Source organism: Schistocerca cancellata, chromosome 6 (genome assembly GCF_023864275.1).
Source record: "Schistocerca cancellata isolate TAMUIC-IGC-003103 chromosome 6, iqSchCanc2.1, whole genome shotgun sequence".
In the NCBI taxonomy this organism is placed as follows: domain Eukaryota; kingdom Metazoa; phylum Arthropoda; class Insecta; order Orthoptera; family Acrididae; genus Schistocerca; species Schistocerca cancellata.
The window spans coordinates 452,173,035-452,199,831 of record NC_064631.1 but is presented as its reverse complement, the minus strand read 5'-3'; the positions used below and the strand labels follow the sequence as shown (position 1 = coordinate 452,199,831).

The following is a 26,797-nucleotide window of genomic DNA, read 5'->3' as shown; positions in this document are numbered from 1 at the left end:
CTCTGCATACATCCCCGTGGTGTGTGCCCCACCCTTGCCTTCGGCTCGAATTGGCACAGGGCCGGAAGGACTCTGTCCCTCCAGAGGCCATCCGCCGCCGCTTTCTTTCCATCCTTGCCATGTATCAGGGCTCTGGCATTGTTTACACTAACAGTTTGATGGTTGCTGGTCGTGTCGGTTATGCTCTCACTCTAGGAGACCATTATGAACAACATTCATTGCTGGCTGGCTGCAGTGTTTTCACTGCTGAGCTGGTCACCATTTTTCATGCCCTAGAGTATATATGCTCCTGCTCAGGTGAGTCCTTTGTTATCTGTAGCGACTCCCTGAGCGGTTTACGAGCTATCGACCAGTGTTTCCCTCACTCTCATCTGGTGCTATCTATCCAGGAGTCCCTCCCTACTCTTGCCTGTTGCGGCCACTCTGTGGTCTTTGTGTGGACCCCAGGCCATGTTGGGATACCAGGCAATGAACATGTAGACCGCCTGGCCAAACAGGCCACCAGTAAACCATCTCTGGACGTTGGCCTCCCAGAGACTGATTTGCGAGCATTCTTATGCCGCAAAGTTTTCGTGCTTTGGGACGCTGAATGGTGCAACCTGACCACACCAAACAAACTCCGTCCTATCAAGGAGACGACAACTGTGTGATGGTCATCCATGCGAGCCACTCACAGGGACTCAGTTGTCCTTTGTCAGCTCCACATTGGCCACACCCGGCTGACGCACAGTTATTTGCTGCATTGTGAGGACCCGCCTCCATGTCGCTGCGGGGCGGCTTTGACGGTGGTCCACATTTTGTTGGCCTGTCCCCTTTTAGCTGTGCTCAGGCAGACATTTGCGCTGCCTGATAGGCTCCCTGCCCTTTGAATAGATGACACTGCCATGGCAGGCTTAGTTTTGTGTTTTATTCGGACAGGGGTCTTTTATTGCTTAATCTAAGTGTTTGTCTTTTTTTGTGTTGAGTCTGGCCTTTGGTCTACGATTTTAGACTGAGTTTTTAATGTGTTTCTCGGTGGTTGGCTTTTCCTTTTTTGTCTCTATGGTCTGCCAACCACTGTCACACACTGTGTGATTTTAATTCCTTTTGTCTGGTCTCTGTCTAAGTCTTTCTTGTCCTTTGTCATCTGCCGTCTTTTCCATTGTTCGTTTTTATTCTGTGCGGGTGTTTGAAATTTTGGAAAAAGGGACCAATGACCATAGCAGTCTGGTCCCTTTAATCCCCCAAACCAACCAACCAACCAACCATGACTGACCTACATCCCTGCTGAATATTGCTGAGATATGCATTTTTATGTCACTGCCTCTACACTTTTCTATGACAGTTGCCAGGAGTCAGACAAATCCTGCACTCATCAGTGAACCTGGTGGCATTCATCCAGGTTCCACTCTCCATGCAGCATGATGTCAAGGATCATGAAATGTTGTTTGTAATAGATGCCTAGAGGCCAAATTGATTGTGTGGAGTCATTACCATTTTTTCTTAGTCACAGTAACAAAGTACTTTGGAGCCACTGGAGGATGGGTGCAACTATATGCTCTCATTCTGTGTTTATGTATGTTTGTAAATGGGCATTTTGAACCATTTTTCTGATATCCTTCTTCTATATTGAATAGTTTTGAAAATTATATTGCCTGGTGTCAGGAAATGATATTGTCCCAGCAGTTCCAGTAAATTTGGCTATAGTTTGCAGGAGACTGGGTTATCAGTTTAGTATTGAAAGTGAAATGTGTAATTTATTTGTGTAGTATTACTACAAAACTGAACAATATTTACAAATCTTCATTTGTTTCCCTCCATTTTCAATTTTAGGGCAATTGGAAAATTAAACTAGAACAAGATGGATCCAAGACAGTGCATTCCACAACATTTTCTGTGCAGGAATATGTTTTGCCACGGTTTCGAGTCACTGTAAAACCACCTGATTATATTCTAGCAGATGCATCGTATGTCTCTTGGATGATTTGTGCAAGGTATATATATTATATCATAAGCCAATGTTGTTATTATTCCACACTTCAACAATAAAATGTTAATATTCATCTTTGATTTATTTGTGTTTTCAATCCAGTTTTAATAACTATATTTACAATGTGGAAATGTAGGTTCATGAAGAAACGGGAAAGAAAAATCAATGAAAGGAAAAAATTTATAAAAAATAACAAATTGGACTCAAAGGGTATATAATTACAGGTAAGCCTGAGATGAGTATAAATGAGACTGTGGAATATGAAGACATCACATATCAGGTAGAGAATGACATACGAATTGAAAGAATGGAAGATGGAATTAGAAGTTGTAAGCATGAGGCTGGTAGTTACAAATTATCTACACAATGGAACTGAATGCTTAGTGCTGTGTAGTTACAGATTATGTTTAGTGTTGGTAGAATGTTATCTGCCTTTTGTCAATTGGGCTCACTGTGGAAAATTGATGACTGACTCTACTTGCAAGTTGGAAAACAAGTGGTAATAGACCATACTTGGCCCCAAACAATGCAACAATTTGTGGATGCCAAGTACAGTAAGTTAGTTTCCACAATGACTTACACTCACTGCATTTTTAGAAAAGTTTAACAGTAAGCATTGAATTATTTCTTTCATAACTGATCATGCATGGGTTTTATAAAGTGTAGAGGAAAGAGCATTGTGGCACAACTTGACTAAAAGAAGGGAACAGTTGTTAGGACACATCCTGAGGCACTGAGGAATAGTAAATTTAGTTATGGAGGGAAGGGTGAGGCATAAACATTGTAGAGCAAGACAAAGGCTTGATTACAGTAAGCAGGATCAAGTGGGGGTGGGTTGCGGTAGTTATGTATAGATGAAGAGGCTTGTACAGGATTAATTAACATGGAGAACTGCAGTAAACTATTCGGTGACCTGAAGACTACCACAACATTCAACAAATGTGATTCTCAGCAGATGAAAAATTGAGAAAATGTATGTTCCATACAGCACTTCTTAAAGAGTAAAACAAGAAATGATATTAAAAATGCATAGCCAAAGAAAATGGGGAAGAAATATTCTATATATTTTTATTGTTAAAAGATAAATTTGATTTCTCCATTGCTATTAAATTTGTGCCATGTTGATACAGCTTAGAAGAATATAAACTGTGTAACAACTACTGGTTTATTGTTGTCTGAGCTGTGCAACACATATTGGAACACACTTAAATGAGTGAGAGTGTCATGTTAGATTCAGACTGCATAGTAAATCAGATGACCAAAATCAATGCAGTGAACGTATATGGTTTGGGGATTGGGGTGGGAAGTCATTTTTTAGCCAAGACAGCTACTTTCCTTCAAAATGAGGCCATGAGAGAGACTCAAACAACTTTCCAATATGAATGATGATGATAGTTTTGGGGTTCCATTACTTTGTCTGTTTGCAGTAGCCAACATATGGGCAGAATGTACTCAAGATGATGTTCCATTATGCATGTCCATTAACACTTGTGCAGAAGGCATACAATGTTCAATTTATTGAAGGACACTGTAGAAGCAGTTCCCTCCTGGGCCAATATAATCCCACGTTTTAATTACAACTAATAAAGAAACTCAGCATCTTTTAGCCAAGGCCTTCTTAAGCAAAGAAAACACACACACACACACACACACACACACACACACACACACGCACACATACATGCACATTCACAAAAGTAATAACACCTCATGTGCACATGACCTCTACTGCTGTACTGCTGGCAGCTCCAAGCAGAACTGCCAGTGAAAACGGACATGTGTGCATGAGATGTGCTTGCTCATGTCGGTGTGTGTGTGTGTGTGTGTGTGTGTGTGTGTGTGTGTGTGTGTGTGTTTGGTGTGTGTGTTTTCTTTGCTGAAGAATGCTTTGGCACAAAGCTGTAATGTGTAGTAGTCTTTTTGTTTTGCCTGCCAAGCCAATGGGTCATCTTTATGTTGAGTAGCAATCTATCCTTTTAGTAATTTTGTTAATATTCTGATCTGGTATTCCCATTGGTTAATTAATGCCTTAATCAATTAGAGAAGTATGTCAACTTGTGTATAAAATCCAGGGTAACATAATTATATTGGTAAAGGACAGAGTATAACAAGCCCAGAGGCAACATCTCCAATGGAAAATATAGCTGGTCAGAAACTTAATTGTTAATTTTCTTGTAAATTTATTAGTCTCACAGATACTGAAATATGTCACTGAGAAATCATAATGTCTGTCTTTCTAAAGCGTGGTATTACTAAATATTAGCTCACAAAAGTATTGCAGAGTTGTACCGAAGTAAAAAGTTTAATGATTCACATCTTCTGATTAACAAGATTTCCAGTAAAATAAGATGCATCATTGGAATCAGCACTTTGGGAATAATACCTTGAATAATGAATTAAAGAGGGTAAACCTTAGTTAATGCTTAGAAATATTTGAGCACCTAACACACATACTTTATGTAAAAAATGAATGCAGTCTGAAAAGTAACTAAAGAAAAATATTATAAGAAGGGATCCAATAAGAGCAGAGGAGAGATTTCAGCTTGTTCTGTTTTGTAAGATCAGTGAACATATGTCATACATTATTCCATTTCTTCATTATTGTGACAAATTATTGTGTATGCCACTAATTCTGAACACTTTTCATGCATGCCAACCACAGAACTGCTGAAGCGTCTTAACAAATCTCTGTTTGCAATGCGAGTTTTGTCAGACATAGGGGATATAAAAATGAAAAAGCTGGCATACTATGCTTACTTTCATTCCATAATGTCATATGGGATTATTTTTTGGGGAAATTCATCAAGCCAAGCTAAAGTTTTCCGGGCACAAAAACATGCAGTAAGAATTATATGTGGTGTGAACTCAAGAACATCCTGCAGAAGCCTGTTTAGGGAACTAGGGATACTAACTACTGCTTCCCAATATATTTATTCCTTAATGAAATTTGTCATTAAAAATATATCACTTTTTCAAACCAACAGCTCAATTCATGGAATCAATACTAGAAATAAGAATAATCTTCACAAGGATTTAAAGTCACTTAGTCTTGTACAAAAAGGTGTGCATTATTCAGGAACACACATTTTCAATAACTTGCCAGCGGCCATAAAAAGCTTAACAACCAATGAAATTCGGTTTAAGAGAAGCCTAAAGGATTTATTGGTGGCCAACTCCTTCTACTCCATTGATGGATTTCTTAGTAAAACCAACTGATTTGTATATAAGTACAACATAACTTCTGCACAATTTCAGTGCAGTAACATGCTTATTGAATATTTGTGTGTGTGTGTGTGTGTGTGTGTGTGTGTGTGTGTGTGTGTGTGTGTGTGTGTGTGTAAGTATAATCTAACTTCTGCACCATTTCAGTGTAGTAATGTGCTCATTGTAAATAAATATTACAGTAGTTGTATTACATGTTTATTACCTTATAAATAAGTAAAAAACTTTTTTATTTTAAATTCAGTGCATTAGTATTTGTAAAATGACTCTTAGTGTTCATTAAAAAATGATGATCATTCCACTTGGGACCTGTGGAATGGTACATTAGCTTATTTGTTTTAGTTGTAAGTATTTGTCATGTATTGTTGTTTTTCTGACATGTTCCACATCCTGGAGGACCTCCTCACTATGGATCAATTGGAATGAAAGTAAATCTAATCTAATCTAATCTTTCCACCATTCATTCTTTAGCAGTTAGATCTGATGTAGAGGAAATATTGATGTTAAAGGCAAAAGAGTAAAAAATGAAACTATTCTGGCAGAAAACTGTTAGGCTACCAGTAAACTGCTACTATGAGACATTTTTCTTTCATTACACATAGTTTTTACATTTTAAAGTCTATATAATTAATTGAATGCACTTCTTTTAACATATAGGTACAGTTATGGAAGACCGTTAAAAGGTCGATTACAGGCAAAAGTAGTGCCAATTGTTCCAGCATGGAGACAGAAAACAAAACCCCCAGTTGTAAATCTGATGACAGAAGTAAGTTAATTACAAATTAATCAATTTGTTTGTTAAGGGAACAAAATTTTGTAACACATTCTGTAGCACAAATGAGATTTTTTGAATTTTGTTTAAATTTTGTTGTATGTCCTAGTTAATACTTTGAGATACCAGTATTATCTTGTGTGTTGCTATACTCTGAGCTACATGCTTTAGCTGCCATGTGTTTCAAATTTTGAGCTTTAATTACAGAAAAGCAACTTTCAACTTTGTTTTTGGATTCTCTAAACTTCTGAAGGAAACATACAAGCATGTAAGTCAAGGGATTCATGGTTTATTTCATGAAATTTAACTCTGTTGCTGCTGTTAATGCCTTTACATTAACACTTTAAATGCAAAATTTACCATGTAATTAAACCATTAATGAAAGACTCCATTCTGGAATATTTACAGAATGTTATTTCTAATTTGAAAGGTACTGAATTATCATCTAACAATGTGATAAGCCCCTGTACATCGTTCTAACTTTTGTTAGCTATTACTCCAGAAAACTAATATCTATGGAATGTGGGTAAGTAGGAAGGAAAGAGAATTTTTACTTCTTAAATGACATAAGAGTCATTATTTATACATTATTGATTTAATCCAAAACAGCTTGGGGAAGGAAACTTCTTAGATTTGTTGAAGGAACCATCCCAACTGTCATGTGAAATTATTTAGGGTACCTTTGACAGTGATAAATCAGGGTGGCAGGAGATTAATTTGAAATTTTTTTCTCCTGAATACAGCCCTATTGTCTTACCACTATGCCACCAAGATTAATAACTGACCCCATAATTGAAGGTTAGTACTAATAAGTTAATACACTGAGTAGAGACAACTATTCACTGAATACAGGCAGTGTTAAGCATTAGCCATGTGCATACAGAAGAAATTCAACAGTATAGAAATTTCAGACTTGCGTGCTTCTTCAGGTCAGACTATATTATTTGCTAGTGGTACTAATAGCTGTGACATCACTTAGAAAGCTAGTGCGGTAAACTTCTTCGTGTACATTTAATTAAATCAGTTTCTAATATTTCTGTGAATTTCCTAGCTGTTGAGAAAAATGAACCTAAATGAACAATTTTAGAAAATAAATAGAAAATTAGTTCTTCAGTATTTAGAAAAACAAGAGTGATCATTTCCATGTTTAGATTTTCAATTCTCACTTCTGATGCTAATCACTGAAGTTATTGTGGTTAGTGATGATTCTTACATAAATCTTTAATTGTGTAATTCGCATTAATGTATAAAAATGTACTGTGGTAGGGTGAACCACCCAAGGCCCTCTTCCTTCATTCCGTTGCAGTGATGCTGTTCCTGTGAGAGGATAACTTCTGTTTTCAGCATGTAAAAGTGACAGTGAGTGCTGAACAGGTCCAAGAGAAGCTTGTGATCACTCTAATGGTTAGGTGAATGCCTGAAAAAAGCAGGAAATTCAAAAATAATTTTCATCTGGAGTTTGTTCTTTTGTCTAGTGCACAGCAGTTACTTAACCGTGTTGCTTTGAAACATATTTCATTGGTCACACCTTAAAGATATTATCTCTTCACCTAGAATCAAGAATGGAAAACCCCTTTTAGCTGTGTTATATATAATAGTGATTGGTATATGTAGACATCCTTAGTTACATCATATTAAAAACTGTTCTCTTATGATTACTATCAATGTACTGTTGCAAATGGTAATTGGTACTAGTAGATGAACATTAGCATGGTTGTGTACATATGAACATATGTGTTCTCCATAAAGTAGCGAATTTCCTCTTGTTTTATTAGTTTTATTATAGCTTTTTGTTATTACAGAAAGAGTATAACAGTTTCATGACAGGTAGTTAATTGATAAGACAACTAGCATGCATAGTTGGTGATTGCTATGTCTCATTTAGCTTATACCTTAAAAGCTCTCCATTGAGATGAGATCTGCTGCACTTTATCTTCAGATGAGTGAGTGAACCCAGTGTTTGAATTTATTTAAGAGAATATCCAAATGTGTACCTATGTGCATGTTAACTTCTTTGTTAAAAAACAAAAACACAGAGGACAGAGTTTATGTCATTGAAACAAATGCTAGGCATAAAGTTTCTGTGAAGTCTTTTTACTTTCAGTTCATATCTACTTTTAGACTGCCTGTCAGTTTCACATGGATTATAGAAACTTTAAAAATCATTTATGCAATCTTCCTTAACTCTGTTACAGCTTGACAGTTCTGATGGGTGTTTCAATTTCAACATATCAGGCACTGAATTGGGACTGTACGACTGGAAAATGTCTCCTAACAGCTTATTACTACAAGCGTCTGTGACAGAACATTCCACTAATGTCACAGAGCATTCCAATTACACTTCATTAATACACCACCAGGCTCTCACAATTGACTTTGTAACATTCAGCTCTCAGTACTTTAAGCCTGGCCTCCCATACAGTGGAAAGGTATGTAATATTAATATAGATAGAAAGAGTAAAAGAAAAATTTCAATATTGTCAAACAGATATAAAAATAATAAACACACTTGAATGATTAGCATTAATACGGTGCTGTGAAACACTGATACACATGTACTGATTTCATCCATTGATGAATGGATTATTTCATCTTATGATTTATTTCCAGGAGAAAACAGGAAACTTGTATAATTTTTTGTCTGATGTAACACTTACTTCCACCAGTTGTGATACAGGAAAGTGGCACTATATTTTCTACTCTAAGACTAACCACAGGTCCTAAGTAAGCAGACTAAGATTCATTGGAAGATCCCTCAGGAAGTGTAGTCTACCTACAGTGGAGGTAGCTAACAAAACCATTGTTGGGCTAATACTTGAATGGTGCTTATCAGTCTGAGGTCTGTTTCAGGTGGAACTGATAAGAGGAGATAGAAAAGATACAAAAAAGAGTAGTGTGTTTCACTGCAGGCTCATTTAGCAAGAACAAAAACATTACAGAGATGGGCAGAAAACGACAGTGACTGACACTGGAAGAGAGGGATTGCGACACTGGAAGAGAGACATTGTGCTCACAGTGTGCTTTACTGTTAAAATTCTGATACTGTATATGATAAACTGCTTAATATCAAGGAAATAATGAAAGTGAAATTAGAAGTACAAAATATAAGTGAAGAATTTTTTACTACAATATGTCACATAAAATTAGTTGGTAGAATGGTATTCACATATGACCTAGCAACAAAAATATTCATCTAATTATTTGATGTTGTCCTCCACAATGATTGGGGTGTCTACCTGCAGTTCTCTGCCTGGAGAAATCTTGTGTGCAAATTGGCTGTTAATGCAGATGACACTGGCTTGTAAGTAAATTTTTGATGTTCATTAGACTGCACTTAATTTTCACAATACACAGTGAAATAAAGACGGTCAAAACTTTGAGAATGTCAAAAAATTTCGTCTTGTGATGCAGGCACTAACTAAATTTTGATGCATGTGGAACTGTGGCTACATTTGCAGCCCTGGCTTTTATACACTACTGGCCATTAAAACTGCTACACCAAGAAGAAATGCAGATGATAAACGGGTATTCATTGGACAAATATATTACACTAGTATTGACATGTGATTACATTTTCATGCAATTTGGGTGCATAGATCCTGAGAAATCAGTACCCAGAACAACAACCTCCGGCTGTAATAACGGCCTTGATTAGCCTGGGCATTGAGTCAAACAGAGCTTGGATGGCGTGTACAGTTACAACTGCCCATGCAGCTTCAACACGATACCACAGTTTATCAAGAGTAGTGACTGGCGTATTGTGACGAGACAGTTGCTCCGCCACCATTGAACAGCTGTTTTCAATTGGTGAGATATCTGGAGAATGTGCTGGCCAGGGCAGCATTCGAACATTTTCTGTATCCAGAAAGGCCCGTACAGGACCTGCAACATGCAGTCGTGCATTATCCATCTGAAATGTAGCGTTTTGCAGGGACTGAATGAAGGGTAGAGCCGCGGGTCGTAACACATCTGAAATGTAACGTTCGCTGTTCAAAGTGCCGTCAACGTGAACAAGAGGTGACCGAGATGTGTAACCAATGGCACCCCATACCATCATGCCGGGTGATACACTATTATGGCGATGACGAATACACGCTTCCAATGTGCTTTCACCGTGATGTCGCCAAACACGGATATGACCATCATGATGCTGTAAACAGAACCTGGATTCATCCGAAAAAATGACGTTTTGCCATTCGTGCACCCGGGTTCGTCGTTGAGTACACCATCGCAGGCGTTCCTGTCTGTGATGCAGCATCAAGGGTAACTGCAGCCATGGTCTACGAGCTGATAGTCCATGCTGCTGCAAACGTTGTCAAACTGTTTGTGCAGATGGTTGTCGTCTTGCAAACGTCCCCATCTGTTGACTCAGGGATCGCGACATGGCTGCACGATCCATTACAGCCATGCTGATAAGATGCCTGTCATCTCGACTGCTAGTGATACGAGGCTGTTGGGATCCAGCACGGCGTTCCGTATTACCCTCCTGAACCCACCAATTCCGTATTCTGCCAACAGTCATTGGATCTCGACCAACGCGAGCAGCAGTGTCGCGATACGATAAACTGCAATTTCGATAGGCTACAATCCGACCTTTATCAAAGTCGGAAATGTGATGGTACCCATTTCTCCTCCTTTTACAACACATCACAACAATATTTCACCAGGCAACGCCAGTCAACTGCTGTTTGTGTATGAGAAATCGATTGGAAACTTTCCTCATGTCAGCACGTTGCAGGTGTCGCCACCAATGCCAACCTAGTGTGAATGCTCTGAAAAGCTAATCATTTGCATATCACAGCATCTTCTTTCTGTCAGTTAAATTTCGCATCTGTAGAATGTCATCTTCATGGTGTAGCAATTTTAATGGCCAGTGGTGTAGTTTACAGCAATTAGAAAAATGAAGATCGTTTGTTGGATTAATAAAATAAGTTAATTTACAACTAGAAATTTTGAGTTTTCATTACTTTATTCTTATTATATTATAGATATATTTACAAATTAGTTGTTAAATCTTCAAGTTTAACACATATTTCGGACAACACAACAACACGTATAAGTCACTGAGTAAGTGGACCTGTGTACAAGTCGGCATTCAATTAAACACTGAGTCTCAGTCTAGCGGCCGCTGCTCGGCTGGCCGCTTAGGTGGCACAGCTGCTGCATGGCTGGCAGACAGCACCGCACGTAGAGGACGTGCGTAATTGCGCGGCGGCACTTTGAATAAACGGCGAGTCACAACATTAGTACATTGTTTTCTTTATCATGGAAACAAGTTTTTCAAACCCAAACTTTATTTTTACAAGCTGTTTCACAATACAAGAAATAAAAAGTCCTTTATTTTCTTAAATACAGTATGGTTTTATCCTAGGAGTTAAACAGTTTTCTGTTACCTGATGTGAAGCAAAAGCAAATTGTAAAGTTAGTTTTTAATATAAATTTTTTGAGATTAAAAGAAAAGTGAGTATGAGTGCTAGTTTACACCATAGTTTATGAACTTTGTTGTTCCAACTATACATACTACTGTGTTTTCCTGCCATTGAAAACTTTTGTATTAAACATTGTAGAGTTATAGTGGAGCAGTGCAGCATGCTGGTGAAACAAACTAGTGCTGGTCAGTGTGTGTGTGATTATGGTGGCACTGTAAGTGGAGCATTGTGGAACAGAGTGGTGCTGAATGAATCAAACATGTTTGTTTCTAGGCATGGTGACCAGTGTGTTTGACTCTGGCTGCTTTCAGGCAATGCCAGCAGCATTCGAGTGTTGCTGTGGGTAACAGCGTCATTACTGTTGCTTGTGCAGAAGCATTGATAGCAGATGTTTTTATTTGGTGTTCTTTATAGGACCAGTGAAACAGCTGTCATCAAATTGATTCATTCTATACAAGTTACCTGATGATGTGGCAATAGAATTACAAACTAAAAGTACATAACACATTTCCTTAATCTCTTATTTCTTTCATTGGGTTAAAATGAGAGTCAGTAATGAAGTTGAAGTTGCATAGCTAAGATACATTTAAAAGTCATGTTTTATTAAGTGAGAAAAAGTTCTTCATCTTCCAGTCACATGGGGTTTGCAGGAAAAAGCCTCCATGTGGGTTCGAATCTGGCTCTGAGCACTATGGGACTTAACATCTGAGGTCATCAGTCCCCTAGAACTCAGAACAACTTAAACCTAACTAACCTAAGGACATCACATACATCCATGCCCGAGGCAGGATTCGACCCTGCGACTGTAGCAGTCACGCGGTTCCGGACTGAGGCGCCTAGAACCGCTCGGTCACCACGGCCGACTCGTTCGAATCTCTCCAGTTTTATCTTCATGATCATTTGTGTGATATTTGCAGGAGGGAGCAATATGTTGGTTGACTTTTCTTGGTCAGAACCATTATGTTGAGCAAAATGCCTTTCATCATTCAACCAATACTTAAATATTGCTTGTCAGTATGGTTTTTAAGCGACTCCTTTTGTTACTGGACTACATATCCTGAGGATTCTTCCAGTGAATCTGCCTGGCATCTGCCTTATTCATGATTAATTTTATGTGGTCAAATGACTTGTATGCATACCCCAAGATTTTTTCTTTGTGGAAGTAACTGCTTCCAGTGAATGTTCTGCAGTTTTGTAATTGTACAACAAAGGGTCATTCTGTCTGTGTACTCACTATATGTTACATTTGTTGATGCCAATTGCCAATCCTTGAACCAAGTGTTAATTCTCTACAGGTCTTCCTGTATTTCATCACAGTTTTCTAGCATTGTGACTTCTCTGTATACAACAGCATCATCTGGGAAAAGCTCATGGAACTTTTTAACGATATCTGCTAGGTCATTTATATTTATTGTGAAAGGTAATGGTTCTATAACACTCTTTGTGGCACACCCATAGTTACTTTTACATCTGAAGACTTCTCTCTATTCAGAATTACAGGCTGTGTTCTGTTCGCTAGAAACTCTTGAATCTTGTCACACAGTTGGTCTGTTATTCCACATGTTCATATTTTTTTCATTAGATGAGAGTACGGAATTGTAGTGAATGCCTTATTGGTATCTATCTGAGCTCCTGTATCTACTGCTTTCTGTATCTTCTGGATAATAGAGCAAGCTGGATTTCACATGGTCGTTGTTTTCAGAACTCATGTTGGATTATGCAGAGGAGATTTTTGGTCTCCAGAAATCTCATAACAACATGAGCATAAAAGATATTCCAAAATTCTACAACTGACCAGCGTCAGAGATAGAGGCCTATAGCTTTGTGCATCTCTTTGATGACCCTTCTTGAAAACAGAAGTGACCTGTGGTTTCTTCCAGTCATTGGATATGCTCATGAGTTTGCAAGCAACATACACTATCTTTGTTTCAACTGTCAAAATCAGTAAAAAGATAAATTTCATGTGAAGCTATAAATTCACATAACATCTGGAAAAGAGAAATCATCATGTATCCTAGACTGCATAAACAACACAAATTATTTACAAAATAATTACATACAAGACCTCTTATAGGTGCACCAGATGACAAAGAAGGGTTTGTTGGGGCTTGACAGAAAACCAGAAAAAATTCAGCTATCTTGTAGAAGAAATAAAATGATATATATAAGTAAATGTCATGAGATTCTACAGTGGTTTCATATCTCAGTATCAGTTACAGGGGGGAAGGGGAGAGGGGGAGGAGGGATCATTTGACTCAAATACTGAACTATTCCATAAAATAAATACTAACAAAGAGATAGAGGGGCTGGCCAGTACTTACATCAGCTCAGTACAGCAGATACATACACAAAACACAACAGAAAATTTATGTTCCTAGCTTTCGGAACTTTATTCCTTTGTCAGGGAGGAGAGAGGGAAAAAATAAGGGGAGAAGGGAAAGTGGATTCAGTTACTCACAACCCAGGTTATGAAGCAACAGGGAAAGGTAAACAGGGAGGGTAACAAGGATGGAGGCATGGTTGTCAGAGGGAAGTTCTACTGTAAGTACTGTACCATCTTCAAACCAAAGAGGATGCATACAGAAGTAAAGAGGTATTTAGTATAAAGATAAACACAACTATATAGGATGAAAAAATGTGTGAACAGCTAAAGAGGAAAGGGAAAAAGGAGAAGACTGAAGAGTAAGGTTGGTTAACGTAGATTCAGTCCAGGGGGATGGCGGGATGAAAGGATGTGTTGGAGTGCAAGTTCCCATCTCCTCAGTTCCGAGGGACTGGTGTTGGGTGGGAGAAGCCAAATGGCACATACGGTGTAATGGGTTCCTAGGTCCCTAGAATTATGCTGGAGGGCGTGGTCTGCTAATGGGTATTGGACATATCCTAGACAGACAGTTTGGCTGTGCCCATTTATGCACTCGGCCAGTTTAGTTGTCGTCATACCAATGTAAAAGGCTATGTAGTGCAGGCATGTCAGCTGATAAATAAAATGTGTTGTTTCACATGTGGCCCTGCCTTGAATTGTGTATGTTTTACCGGTAGCAGGGCTGGAGTATGTGGTTGTGATGGGATGCATGGGGCAGGTTTTGCAGCGGGGTCGGTTACAGGGGTAGGAACCGCTGGGTTGAGAAGGTGGTCTGGGAATATTGTAGGGTTTGACAAGGATGTTACAGAGGTTAGGGGGGTGACAAAAGGCAACTCTGGGTGGTGTGGGGAGAATATTGTCAAGGGATGATCTCATTTCAGGACTTGACTTGGGAAAGTCATATCCCTGGCAGAGTAACTTGTTGATGTATTCGAGGCCAGGATAATATTGGGTGACAAGAGGGATGCTTCTGTGTGGTCTGGGGGTAGGAGCATTGTTGTTGAACTGGCAGAAATGCATTGCTTGGGAGATCTGTTTGTGGACAAGGTCTGCAGAATAGTTGTGGGAGAGGAAAGTGCTGGTCAGGTTATTGGAGCAATTATTGAGGGATTCGTCACTGGAGCAGATACGTTTGTCACGAATACCTAGGCTGTAGGGAAGGGAGTGTTTGATGTGGAATGGATGGCAGCTATCAAAGTGATGGTACTGTTGTTTGTGTGTGGGTTTGATGTGGACAGAGGTGTGGATGTGAGCTTCAACAAGACGAAGGTCAACATCCAGGAAGGTGGCTTGGGTTTTGGGGAAGGACCAGGTGAATTTCAGATTCGAATAGGAGTTGAGGTTATGGAGGAAATTAAGGAGTGTATCTTCACCATGAGTCCAGACCACGAAGATGTCATCTGTAAACCTATACCAGGCCAAGGGAAGCAGCTGTTGGGTCTTCAGGAAAGCCTCCTCCGTGTGGCCCATGAAGAGGTTGGCATAGGACGGAGCAATCCTGGTTCCCATGGCCATTCCCCTAATTTGTTTGTAGCTCTGGTCTTCAAAAGTGAAGTAATTATGGGTAAAGATGAAGTTGGTAAGTGTGATAAGAAATGAGGTTTTTGGAAGATCTTCGAGTGTACATTGGGAAAGGTAGTTTTCAAGGGTGGAGAGACCATGGGTAAGTGGAATGTTTGTGTAAAGGGATGTAGCACCTATGGTGACAAGAAAGGTTTCAGGTGGGAGGAGAGTGGGAATGGATTTGAGGCATTTTTGGAAGTGGTTTGTGTCTTTGATGTAGGATGGGAGTATGTGGGTGACAGGTTGGAGGTGTTGGTCTACCAGGGCTGAGATACGTTCTGTTGGGTCTTTGAAGCCTGCCACAATGGGATGGCCAGGATGGTTCTCTTTGTGGATTTTGGGTAATAGGTAGAAGGTAGGGGTACGTGGCACAGGTGGAGTGAGTAGGTCTATGGAAGCCGTTGTGTGGCCTTGTGAGGGACCTTGGATTTTTACGATTTTCTGCAGCTCAGTCTGGATGGAGGGAATGGGATCCTGGGTAACAGCTTTGTAGGTTGAGGTGTCGGAGAGTTGATGCAGTCCTTCTGCCACATACTCCACACGGTCAAGTACCACAGTTGTGGAGCCTTTATCCCCCGGGAAGATGACAATAGAGCGGTCTGTATTCAGCTCCTTAATGGCACGTGATTCAGCTGGGTTGATGTTTGGGGTTGTTGGGATGTTCTTCAAGAAGGACTGGGAGGCAACACTGGATGTGAGGAATTCCTGAAATGTCTGCAAGGGATGGTTTTGGGTTATGGGAGGAGGATCCCTTTGAGAAGGTGGTTGGAATTGTTCTAGACAGGGTTCAACACTGGGTCTAATATTTGGGGTCTGTGTTTGGGTGGGGAAGTAATATTTCCAGTTGAGGTTCCAGGTGAATGAGAAGAGATCTTTAACCAGGGCAGTGTGGTTGAATTTAGGTGTGGGGCTAAAGGTTAAGCCTTTTGATAGAACAGATGTCTCTGGAGGAGAGAGGAAACTGGAGGAGAGGTTTAGAACTGAATTGGGACTGGTGATATGTGGCATTTGACTGTGGTTATAGTTGAGATTTGGCCTGTGTGGGGTATGTGCTGGGATTGGGAGATTGAGTAGGGTGGCTAGGCTAGGTTTGTTGGCTATGAGGGGGGTTTGTTGAAGGTGCTGTTGTGGTTGGTATTGTGAAGGATAGGGAGAGGGACCCCATTTCTTAGGTGTTGCACTAGCATTGTGGATAGTTTTTTCAGGTTGTGTGTGGCATGGAACTCAAGTTTACAGCTAGCTTCTAGGATGATGTTCCTGAGTGTGTTCTCCAAGCAGGGGTTTGAGAGGTGTAGGACTTTGAAGAGAGGTAGAATCTGTTGGGAGTGGTTGTTACACGAAGTAGTGTAGAGATTCAGGACAGGTTGGGTAAGGGCTAAGGATTGAAGGTTCTGGAAGTCCAGGAGAGACTGGTGGAAGGAGGGATTGCACCCAGAGATGGGAACTTTTAAGGTAGGTCCTTTAGGGGTAATTCCAAAGGTTAAGCAGGACCAGAGAAAAAGTATGTGGGATTGCAGTTTGGCTACACTGAATGCATGTTTCCTGAATGAATGTAAATAATGTGGTATAGGATTATGGGGCTACAGCTGTTACCCAAGATCCCATTCCCTCCATCCAGACTGAGCTGCAGAAAATCGTAAAAATCCAAGGTCCCTCACAAGGCCACACAACGGCTTCCATATACCTACTCACTCCACCTGAGCCACGTATCCCTATCTTCTACCTATTACCCAAAATCCACAAAGAGAACCATCCTGGCTGTCCCTTTGTGGCAGGCTTCAAAGACCCAACAGAACGTATCTCAGCCCTGGAAGACCAACACCTCCAACCTATCATCCACAGACTCCCATCCTACATCAAAGACACAAACCACTTCCAAGAACGCCTCAAATCCATTCCCACTCCCCTCCCAACCTGAAACCTTTCTTGTCACCATAGGTGCTACATCCCTTTACACAAACATTCCACTTACCCATGGTCTCTCTACCCTTGAACACTACCTCTCCCAACACCCACCCGAAGATTCTCCAAAAACCTCATTCGTTATCACACTTACCAACTTCATCTTTACCCATAATTAATTCACTTTTGAAGGCCAGACCTACAAACAAATTAGGGGAATGGCCATGGGAACCAGGATGGCTCCGTCCTGTGCCAACCACTTCATGGGCCACAAGGAGGAGGCTTTCCTCAAGACCCAACAGCTGCTTCCCCTGGCCTGGTATAGGTTTATAGATGACATCTTTGTGGTCTTGACTCATGGTGAAGATACACTCCTTAATTTCCTCCATAACCTCAACTCCTTTTCGAATCTGAAATTCACCTGGTCCTTCTCCAAAACCCAAGCCACCTTTCTGGATGTTGACCTTCATCTTGTTGAAGCTTACATCCACACCTCTGTCCACATCAAACCCACACACAAACAACAGTACCATCACTTTGATAGCTGCCATCCATTCTACATCAAATGCTCCCTTCCCTACAGCCTAGGTATTCGTGGCAAATGTATCTGCTCCAGTGACGAATTCCTCAACAATTACTCCAATAACCTGACCAGTGCTTTCCTCTCCCGCAACTATCCTGCAGACCTTATCCACAAACAGATCTCCCAAGCAATACATTCCTGCCCGTCCAACAACAATGTTGCTACCCCCAGACCACACAGAAGCATCCCTTTTGTCACCCAATATTATCCTGGCCTCGAATGCATCAACAAGTTACTCTGCCAGGGATATGACTTTCTCAAGTCAAGTCCTGAAATGAGATCATCCTTTGACAATGTTCTCCCCACACCACCCTGAGTTGCCTTTTGTCACCCCCCTAACCTCCATAACAACCTTGTCAAACCCTACAATATTCCCAGACCAACTTCTCAACCCAGTAGTTCCTACCCCTGTAACCGACCCCACTGCAAAACCTGCCCCATGCATCTCACCACAACCACCTACTCCAGCCCTGCTACTGGTAAAACATACACAATTCAAGACAGGACCACATGTGATACAACACGTCATTTATCGGCTGACATGCCTGCAATGCACAGCCTTTTACATCGGTATGACGACTGAGTGCAAGAATGGGCACAGCCGAACTGTCTGCCTAGGATATGTCCAATACCCAGTAGCAGACCATGCCCTCCAGCATAATTCTAGGGACCTAGGAACCTGCTACACCATACGTGCCATTTGGCTTCTCCAACCCAACACCAGTCCCTTGGAACTGAGGAGATGGGAACTTGCACTCCAACACATCCTTTCATCCCGCCATCCCCCTGGACTGAACCTATGGTAACCAACCTTACTCCTTTTTCCCTTTCCTCTTTAGCCATTCACACATCTTGTCATCCTATATAGTTGTGTTTATCTTTATACTATATACCTCTTTACTTCTGTATGCATCCTCTTTGGTTTGAAGCTGGTACAGTACTTACAGTAGAATATCTTTGGCTTCCCTCTGACAACCATGCCCCCATCCTTGCTACCCTCCCTGTTTACTGTGGCGTTCGCTGTTCTATTCAGTGGTTTGGTATTTAACTAATTTGTAAATGGAAATGATAATCTTATTTTATTACATTGAGTAATTACTAAATAATTTTTCTCCCGGCTAAAGATTTGATCAAGTTGCTAAAGAACTCCAAGCTAACGTCATGTTAAAGTGTTGTCTGTAAGTTGTGTAAGTGTCACTAAATCACAGTTCATACAATGGATTCTATATAACTGTGGATTATGATATGAATATAATAGAGGGAAACATTCCACGTGGGAAAAATATATCTAAAAAGAAAGATGATGAGACTTACCAAACAAAAGCGCTGGCAGGTCGATAGACACACAAACAAACATGTATGTTTGTGTGTCTGTCGACCTGCCAGCACTTTTGTTTGGTAAGTCTCATCATCTTTCTTTTTAGATATAACTATGGATTATGATGGAAACAGTTATCTTCAGCAAAATGATCATTAAAACCACCGAATATCAGCCGCGCACAACACTGACGTATGTTACCTGAAACAATATTCTTCGCAACTCGTGCGTAATTAATTTCGGCTCCATACATCAGCTAGAAAAGTTTGCTATAACGATCGTGCTATGAGCACTATTTTTAAGGAACCAATCTGATTCGAATTATTTTCATTAAAATGAGTTCGGAACCACCAGTGCACATTTATTTTTACACATTTGTATTACATTCGGCATTTATGTCTGCAGAGTTGCGTAATCTGAATTTGCCGCTGAGATAATTGTTAAGATGGCGGCAGACAATTGATAGAGACTTTCTATTGTTAGAGCAAATAAGTATTTTAAATGCTTATTAAACTTTACAAAAACTCTACTTTCACATTGTGCACTATTTAGACTTCATCAAGCAAACATTTGATTTGTTTCTAAGGAAAACACAGACAAAAACGTGATTCAAATCGCTATCATCAATGGCTGCGCTCGTTGCAGCAGAAAGAAATACTTAACACAGATAATGCTTACTGAGAGAGGAATTAGAGTTACAAATAATTAATCACTCATATTTATAATAATAATGGACTCTATTTTCAAGTAATAATTAACAACATCGGAGAGTACGCTATCGAGGCCGAGCTCCACTCCACTCTGAACTATAGTAAGGGTGTTGTGACATGTAGGGACTTGGTGGATATCCCCACAGATGAGTTAAAATCTGAATGGGCTGATGACGGTATTGTTGACGTGCAGAATATTATGAAACGAGTCGATGGGAACCTAGTCAAATCCGACTCGTTTATTCTCACATTCAGTTGCCTGAGACTCCCAGAGCATGTTAAAGCGGGGTTCTTACGTTTGCCAGTAAGGCCATATTTCCCCAACCCAATGCGCTGTTTTAAATGTCAGCGCTTTGGGCATACTACGTTGGGGTGCAATGGGATAGCCACTTGTGGCAAATGTGGTCAGCCTGCCCATGAAGGAGCCGATTGTTCATCGCCTGTGAAGTGCGTGAATTGCTCTGGGAGTCACCCTGTCTGGAGCCGGGTCTGCCCCATCTATCTCGAAGAACGGAAGATACAGGAGATTAAAACATCCAAGCGCATCCCCTATGGTGAGGCCAAGAAGCTCCTTAAGGCCATGCAACCTCCTGTGTTTACAACATCTTTCGCTTCCGCTCTGAAGAAACCAGTACAAATGGCCACTGTTGCTACGCAAATGGAGGTTGCTAGTGTTAGCACTAATACCTGCGTTTGCCAGTGCACTTGTGCTGCTGCGGTTGTTTTGCAACCTGCGGCTCTCCCTGCAACGTCGGACAAGGCTGTGGTTGCTGACATTGGGGTACTTCATGCCTCTCCCCCTATGGCGCCTTCTGCCCCGGCAAGTAAAGCTCTTCCAGTAGACAAGGCTCTGCATTCTAAGCCCTCCAAGACAAGACGCCGAAGGTGAAGGTTTTGCCACCTGAGGAGACTAGTCAGGGTCGGTCCGATGATGAGGCCATCGTACTGTCTGACATCTCCCGTGGGTCGTCATCGGAGCTGATGGACATTGATGTCGACCGGGGGCGATCTTCTCGCCCCAGGAATAAATCTCCGGCGGGTACGGGCTTTCCTCTGAAGCACAGAGGAAGGGTGAAAGTTCAGCCACCCTAATCACTGGCTCCCATCTTACAGTGGAACCTGAATGGGTTCAGGACGCATGTGGCCGAATTACGACTCCTTGTACGAGAGTGCCCTTTGTGCTTATGTCTCCAAGAGACACATTTTCGGGCCACTGATGCTCCTTCGTTCCGGGGCTATACCGTATATCGGAAAGATGATCTGACGGGGCAAAGGGCAAAGGGTGGTGTTGCGGTTTTTGTCCGTGACATGCACTCCTCATCTGAGCTCCCTCTCGTTACCGACTTGCAAGCAGTTGCAGTTGACCTCCTTGTGGGTCAGAGGCTCACAGTCTGTTCAGTCTACTTACCACCTCAGGATGTGATAGACTCTGAGGCTCTCACAGACCTTATTAGCCAACTCCCCCGCCCAGTTCTTCTGCTGGGGGACTTCAATGCTCATAATGTCTTATGGGGCTCTCCGACTACTTGCCCCAGGGGTCGCATTCTGGAAAGCCTCATGATGTCTGAAGAACTGTGCATCCTCAACTCTGGTGCTCCCACTCATTTCTGTACTGCTTCCGGGTCGTCATCGGCTATTGACCTTTCCTTTTGTTCTCCAGCACTCGCGGATTCTGCTCTGTGGGAGGTTGTTGCTGACCTCCATTCTAGTGACCACTTCCCCCTTTGGATTCGCCTCCTGGATGAGGCTGTGGCATTATCAGTGCCGCCTCGGTGGCACCTCTGCAGAGCTGACTGGACGCTTTTCAGCCAACTGGCTGTTTTGGAACACCGTGCCAGCGTCCATGAATGGGTAGACCATGTTACAGCCGTGATCTCCCATGCTGCTGAATTGTCCATTCCACAGTCATCCGGTAATCCCAAGAGGTGTTCTGTCCCCTGGTGGACCACTGAGTGCCTCTCAGCCATCCGAGCCCGCCGTGCAGCTCTGCGCCGCTTCAAGTGCCGTCCCTCAGCTGACAATCTTGTGGCCTTTTGGGTGGCAAGGGCCAAAGCGCGGCGAGTGATTAAAGAGAGCAAACGACGGTCATGGCAATCGTTCTTGAACTCCATCTCCCGTTCCACTAATTCTACGAAAGTATGGGAAGCCATCAGGAGGATTTCCGGGAAACTCGGCCAGCTCCCTGTCATGGCATTGCTGCATCAGGGAAGTCTCCTCACGGCGCTGAGAGACATTGCCCAGACACTGGCCATGCATTTTGCGGAATCTACCGCCACTGTTAACTGTGATCCAGTTTTCTGCCGCTACCGCACTGCCATCGAGAGGGGTCTCTTGGACTTCTGGTCTCCAAATTCTGAACCTACAACTGCCCCTTCACAATGTGGGAACTGGATTCGGTGCTGTCTGTGGCTCACGATACTGCGCCTGGTCCTGATCAAATCCGGTACAGCATGCTGCAGCACTTGTTGCTGCCATCCAAGGAAGTTCTCCTGAGTTGTTTTAATATGATATGGTTATCCGGCACATACCCTGACTCGTGGAGGGAGGCGGCTTTGATTCCTCTCCTCAAACCGGGGAAGGACCGAACGCATCCCAGCAGTTATCGAAGTATTGCTTTGACGAGCTGTGTCGGGAAGATGTTGGAACGCATGGTCAAACGTCGCCTGGTTTGGCTGCTCGAGACCAGGCAGCTCCTTAGCCCCTCTCAGTGTGGCTTTCGGCGATGTCGTTCCACTATCGACAACTTGACCCTGCTTGAGGCGGCCATCCAGCAGGCCTTCCTACGTAACCAGCATTGTCTTGGTGTCTTCTTTGACATTCATAAGGCATATGACACTACTTGGCGCCGCCATATCCTCAATCAACTCCATGAGTGGGGCTTTCGTGGCCGTCTCCCCATCTTCATTCGGTCCTTTCTTTCCCACCGCCTCTTTCGTTATAGGGTTGGTAATGTGCTATCTGATTTGTATGTGCAGGAGAATGGTGTTCCTCAGGGAAGCATTTTAAGTGTTACCCTCTTTGCCGTCGCCATTAACAGTATCACGTCCACTATCCGGAGTCCTGTCCAATGCTCCTTGTTTGTGGACGATTTTGCTGTTTTCTGTTCTTCCTCCAGTCTTGTCACTGCTAGTCAGCAGTTGCAGCTTACGATACAGCGATTAGAGGCATGGACTGCGAAGACAGGTTTTACCTTTTCTGCAGACAAATGTGTGTGTGTTCATTTTAATCGTTCTCGACGTCTTTTTACCTCCCCTGAATTGCATCTGAGGGACACCATTCTTCCTTTTAGAGACACTGTGAGGTTCCTGGGCCTCACTTTTGATTCCAAGTTGTCGTGGTTGCCTCACCTTAAAGACCTCAAGGTGCGGGCCCTGAAGGCACTGAATATTTTGAAGTGTCTGAGCCATCGGTCCTGGGGAGCAGATCGGGCGCGTCTGCTGCAGTTCTATAGGGCTTTCGTCCGGTCGCGTCTTGACTATGGTTGCCCCGTGTATGGGTCAGCAAGGCCTTCGTATCTGAAGATTCTTGACCCAGTACACCATGAGGGTATCAGGCTGGCCACTGGTGCCTTCCGTACCAGTCCCATCCCCAGCCTGTGTGCTGAGGCAGGGGAACCGCCGCTCGCCATCCGGCGGAAACTCCTCATGGTGCGACAGGTGTGTCAATTCCTTGCCTGTCCTACCTCTCATGCGTACCCTACCGTTGCCCGACCGCCTATGGAACGTCTCTTTTCCAGTCGTCCCAGGGCAACGAGGCCATTTGGGATTCGTGCCAAGCATTTGCTTGAGTCCCTTGGTGTGGAGCGTGTGGCCCCCCAATGACAAGGTTTTACTCGCCTGCCTCCCTGGTTGCTCCAGAGGCCCAGTGTCCTTTTAGACTTGTCGGAGTACCGGAGGAGTTGCACTCCTGCGTTTGTTTTTATCTCCTTATTTTATGATATTTTAAACCAGCATCCCGACCATGTACCAGTATTTACGGATGGCTCTAAACAGGGGGACTCTGTTGGTTGTGCTGTTTTCCCTGATCGAGTCGTCAAGTTAAGGCTTCCTGCGGCGTTTACCATCTTTGATGCCGAATTGTTTGCGATCTTGCGGGCATTGGAGCAGATGAGGTGTGTTCCCAGTCTTAAGTTCCTCATCTGTTCTGACTCCCTGAGTGCCCTTCAGACCATGCAACACTTGTACCCAGCAGATACGGTCGTCCAGAACATCCATGATGCCCTCCTCCACCTGCAACGGCAGGGGAAGGTGTCCTTCTGCTGGGTGCCGGGGCACGTGGGTATTAGGGGAAATGAACTGGCGGATGTGGCTGCCAAAGATGCATGTTCCCTCCCTCACGTTGTTGAATGTGCCGTCCCCCTCCATGCTGTTACCTCCCTTCTGCGTTTTCGTGTTATGCGTCAGTGGGAAGAGGAGTGGCTGGCAGTCGGTGACAATAAGCTGCGTCTGGTCAAGGCTACCATGCGGCCGTGGCGTATGTCCTACCAGTCATGCAGGTGGGATGAGGTTCTCCTCACTCGCCTCCGCATATTGCACAGTCCCTTAACGTATCGTTTTTTACTCCGGCGGGAGGACCCCCCAATCTGCAGTTCTTGTGGTGTCCAGATTACTGTCCGCCACATTTTACTTGACTGTCTTTTATTCTCTGACCAGAGGGCGGTGGTTTCCTTGCCACCGGATTTGCCCTCTATTTTACAAGATGACGCAATGACTGTAGTTAAGGTCTTATGGTTTTGTGTCCTGTCCAATTTGTTGCCTCGGATTTTAGGGAGAGGGTTTTAATGTGCTGCTGGGTGACTGGCTCACCCAGGTTTTAGGTAATAGGTCAGCCAGTCACGATTACCTCCTTGTTTCCCTTCGGTTTCTGTTCTCTTTACCTTGTGTTTCCTTTCCTTTTTAGTGTGTCCCTTCTCCTCTCGTTTTGCCTCTGTGTGTGAGGATTTGGCACTGCGTCAGGTCTGTGTGTTTTAGCTGTTCTCCTTGTTCGCTGTTTGTCTTAGTCCCTTCACTGCATGTGTTCCTGTTTTTATGCGTTTGGGCGCTGATGACCACGCTGTTTAGCGCCCGTAAACTTCAAACACACACACACACACAATAATTAACAAATGATTACAGTTTCTTCACAGACCTCAGTTTGATATGCGTCCGCAACTTACAAAAGCCAACCAACAAAAGGTAAAAACAAAAGAAGACAAATGCAGATCATAAAAGGAAATTACAATTATCATTGTCTTTGTATGATACACATCGATATGTCCAATTACATCCTAGAATATTATTTATAAGTTTTCACTGTTTTTGCATATGTCGAATAGATAATGTTTATAACTGTTAGAGGCATAATTTCCTCTCGTCGCACTGTAGCCAAAAATTTATCTCATGGATGTTACATTACCTTTCCCTGTTGCTTCATAGCCTGGGTTGTGAGTAACTGAATCCACTTTCCCTTCTTCCCTTTTTTCCCCTCTCTCCTCCCTGGCGAAGGAACAAAGTTCCAAAAGCTAGGAACATAAATTTTCTGTTCTGTTTTGTGTATCTATCGGCTGTACTGAGCTGAGGTAAGTACTGGCCAGCACCTCTACCTCTTTGTTAGTATTTGTTTCACATCTTTATATGAGATTTTGTATTACATGAAATACAACTTAATATTACTATTTACAAGTTATTGTCAAGCAGTTTATAATTGAGATTTGTTTATCAATTGTAACATTTCTGTCCTTTATTGGTTTTCTTTCTGATATAGTGTTTTTATTTGATGCCTTTCCTGCATTCAGAGGTTGGTCTTGAACTATTTCAAACACTTCCATCTTAAGTATCTTTGTTTCAGTTGAATGTACATGCAAAATTTGTCACATAAATATAATGCTCTTATTGCACTTATTTTATTCATTTACATAAGAGAAACTGAATTTATAGGTTGCTTTCAACATTACTGCCTCAATAATAGGTACATACATTTTGTTAGCTATCTTGCATGTTCAAAAAGAGAAGATGAATGTATTTCACTATTTATCCCTGCTCATAACTTCATTATACAATTTCTCATTATACATCATTGTTTCCTCACAATAATGTACATTCTTTTTCAGTACATACATATTAACATGAGTAACATCACCTTCCAATAACATTCGTAAAACAGTCTTACTGAGATTATCTTTCAAAAATAATGACTCTCATTACATCAATATTCTGGATTACTACATAAACTCTTCACATTTCCTTCCTAATTACTCCAAACTTTACCGTTACAATATGAAAACAGAGCAAGTAATCATTATGGCATTACTTGATGACAGTCATTATGGCACTACTTGATGACAGTCAGTACATATTTACTTATATCATCATATAACAGACTGATATTTTGGAATGCATAATATATTTTGCTGTTTGCTAAGCAGAAAGATCTGATCTTTCTAGGTATTGTGAGTTTTTCATATTTAAAGGGAGTTAAATAGAACAAATTTCCCCTCACATTTATATCAGACTAATAATGGCGAAACCATAAATATATTCTGCAAGAGTCAAATAGTACAAATTTTTTCTTTACACACATTTCAATTTTATCTCAGTAACTTTTACGTCTGATATTATAATGCCAGTTGCTTGTTCAAGTGGTATTAGGCTGGTGAAAGCATAGATTTCAGATCAGCCCCCCCTCCCATCCAAACACTTCCTTTTATTTTATCGTAGGACATTCAAGTGCTTGTTAAGTACATCACAGTTAGGTTTACAAATGTGCAATTCTCTATTCATAACATTTGATGTGAGCATTGATAAGTGACCTAATGAACATAAGTTTGACAAAGAAATAGCCAGGTTAACAATTCTTTTTCCAAATTCTACACTGCTAGTTGTCCTACTACGTGTATCTACAATATGTGCCACTATATTACATCTACTGTCATTCATTTTCTATTGTCAAATACCTGTGACACTGTATGCTGCAAAAATACCATGGTAAG

General features: G+C 41.8%; 1 protein-coding gene across 2 annotated transcripts in view; it reads left to right on the top strand.

Moving 5' to 3' along the window:
• Positions 1 to 26,797, top strand: part of LOC126191523 (murinoglobulin-1-like) — a 272,234-nt gene that overhangs the window by 69,254 nt on the left and 176,183 nt on the right. For both annotated transcript variants that reach the window (XM_049932422.1, XM_049932423.1), the window contains 3 exons: positions 1,813 to 1,973; positions 5,849 to 5,957; positions 8,159 to 8,392. In XM_049932422.1, the coding sequence (XP_049788379.1) occupies positions 1,813 to 1,973; positions 5,849 to 5,957; positions 8,159 to 8,392 (504 nt within the window). The remainder of the gene's footprint in view (positions 1 to 1,812; positions 1,974 to 5,848; positions 5,958 to 8,158; positions 8,393 to 26,797) is intronic.